Raw genomic sequence first — 2,445 nt, 5'->3', positions numbered from 1 at the left:
CCCTCAAGGTATTGCTATTCTCATTATTGGTCCTGAGGGGGTTATCTATCCTGGATTCCATGTGTTGAGAGCTCTTACCTGTACCAGGGTACACGATCTGGTCTAGCCGGATGTGTACGGTAAAACTCAGGTCATGATAGTGGGGGACAGGAAGCATTAAAGAACTAGAGGGAAGCTGTGTGTTTTGTCAGTGCTGTACTATCCTGCACCACCAGGGCTCCTGAAGCCAGAGGAGCACAGTGGCATTGTCAGTCTCTTGTACTAGATGGCAATTGCACCAGGGGGCAGCACAGTACACAGCAAGGCACCCTATGCTGGGCAGGCAGAAATGGTAAGTGCCTAGACTTCCCTTTGCTATCAAAATTATAAGTGAAGGAACACAGACTATATAATCGTCTACCAATCGCCAAGGAGTGCCTCTAGAATCCTCCTCGGTGCTGCTGCATCTACATATTGGGAGAAGGGATGGAGGCAGCCAGCCAGCAAGTGTGGGGTCAAAGAGTGGGAGCACTCTGGCTGAGTTTGAATGTTGGCTCTGTATACACTAGTTATGTGACGGGGAAGTGACTGAAGGCCGTCCAGCCTTATAAAACAGGGATAATAGCTCTAAAGTAAATTCCCTACCATTGAGTCAAGACAATTTCGCCTTACAGCAACCTTAGGGACAGGGTAGAACTGGCCCTGTGGGTTTCTGAGACTGTCACTCTTTAAGAGAGCGGAAAGGCTTGTCTTTCTCCCTGGAGGGATAAAACTTTCCCAAAAGTTCATGAGAAAAGTCTATTATCTTTTCACCCCAATTTTCCAAGAACTTTTTGAAGTCTCCTTATATCTGCTCTTTAGCAATCAGGGGTCGGTGGGTTCCTATGGGCTGTGCAGATTCTGTGCAGAATCTGTCAGATGGCTCAGGAATTTTCTGGGAATTCAAGCCCAGCCCTGGAGTTACTTCCAGTAGAAGTCATGAGACAACAAGGGGCGGTGACAGTCACAGGATCCTTGCAGGGTAACTACAAATCCCTGGATGGTGTAGATAGTTAAGTACTTGCTTTAACCGAAAGGGTGGTGGTTCCGAGGTGCCTCAGAAGAAACACCTGACCACCTTGAAGGTCCCACACCTTGAAGGTCCCACACCTGGAAACCTCTGGAGTGCATGAACTCACCACGAGTTGGAACTGACCCGCTGGTGGTGGGGCCTGTGGATTATAAAACCTAGACAAACAGCCACTGTGACGCATCTACACTACTTAATTCAGGTGCTTCCTCGCCTGCGGTGACCTCTCCTAGCGCCTCAGGATGCGGATTACTACCGGTGAGTCGGTGGTATGCTACTAGGGTAAGGCAGAGTTGTTCTCTTGGGAGGAGGGAGAAAGAGACCTCTTATGAGAGGGGCTTCACGAAGTTCATGGGAAAATGGAATTAAAAGATAGCGGAAATTTCCCATGACTTTTAAAAAGACAACCCCCCCCCTTGTATAAAATGTGAGAATGCTTGCTAACAAATGTTGTTGTTTTTTAATTTTTTTGCCAACGAATATTTTTAAAAGCACCTCTCTCCTTGCGGTGACCCAATATCCTTGTAGTAGGGCAAAGCTGACATCCCACTGGGAGGAAATACAAACGTGCAAATACGCTGGGATACACAGGGAATCTCTCTTGAAGGACATATGTGGAGTAGGAGAAAGTCTTGGTTGCTTAAGTGAGTAAGCTTGCCTTTCAATACATCTCCTTTTGTACTGGTTCAGTTTTTTTCTATCTAAATGTACAATCATTTCAATATATAATGAATATTACTATCTGTTGCTCTCATACATGAAATGTATTATATAATTTCACATAATTATATATGATTATATACTGTATGATAAATATGATTACTATTTGCTGCTATTGTTAGGGGCCACCAGGAAAACATGAGCAGATTGGACTGACTAAAGATTGCTCTTGCAGGATGGCTGCGGCAGTGAACAGACTGCTAAGTATGAATCAAGCAGGCACGAGTGACAGCGGTGGGGAAGAAGAAGTGCTGCGGGGGATTCTGTGACGACAACAGCTCCTGATCCAGCATCAGCGCTGCCATTTTATCTTCTCTTCACACTCTCACGGTCTACCCAGAGGCACCTTGGGAGAAAGGGCTGGTGAGCTACTGCGGAGACAGCAACTCCTGCAAGTCCGCGGGGCGCAGTGCTGCGGCGATACACATGGGGCTTACGGGCCAAAGTTGACGGGGCATTTTAATAAGAGCCGAGAGCTAGCGCGAAGCTCAAAGGCATGGGTAGGAATGCCCCTCTGGCAGCCAGACAGGCGCGTGTCCCAGCGCCCGGGACTCACCTGCAAGATCATAGAGCTCTGTGTCAGAGGCGCCGGCCAGAGCTTCTTCCAGTTCTGGGTCGAGGGTCACTTTTTCTTCTTTGAGAGGTTCCACGGGCTTTTCCTTGGGGATAAAGACTCT

General features: G+C 47.6%; 1 protein-coding gene across 1 annotated transcript in view; it reads right to left on the bottom strand.

Annotated features, from left to right (window-relative positions):
- TMOD2 (tropomodulin 2) overlaps window positions 1-2,445 on the bottom strand; it is a 46,776-nt gene that overhangs the window by 37,743 nt on the left and 6,588 nt on the right. Inside the window, exon 3 of the mRNA XM_004709432.2 lies at window positions 2,325-2,443. Coding sequence (XP_004709489.2) covers window positions 2,325-2,443 — 119 coding nt within the window. The remainder of the gene's footprint in view (window positions 1-2,324; window positions 2,444-2,445) is intronic.

The sequence above is a fragment of the Echinops telfairi genome, unplaced genomic scaffold (assembly GCF_000313985.2).
Source record: "Echinops telfairi isolate 266 unplaced genomic scaffold, ASM31398v2 ScPeMD7_8;HRSCAF=38, whole genome shotgun sequence".
Taxonomy (NCBI): domain Eukaryota; kingdom Metazoa; phylum Chordata; class Mammalia; order Afrosoricida; family Tenrecidae; genus Echinops; species Echinops telfairi.
This window is presented reverse-complemented; position numbering and strand designations above follow the sequence as displayed.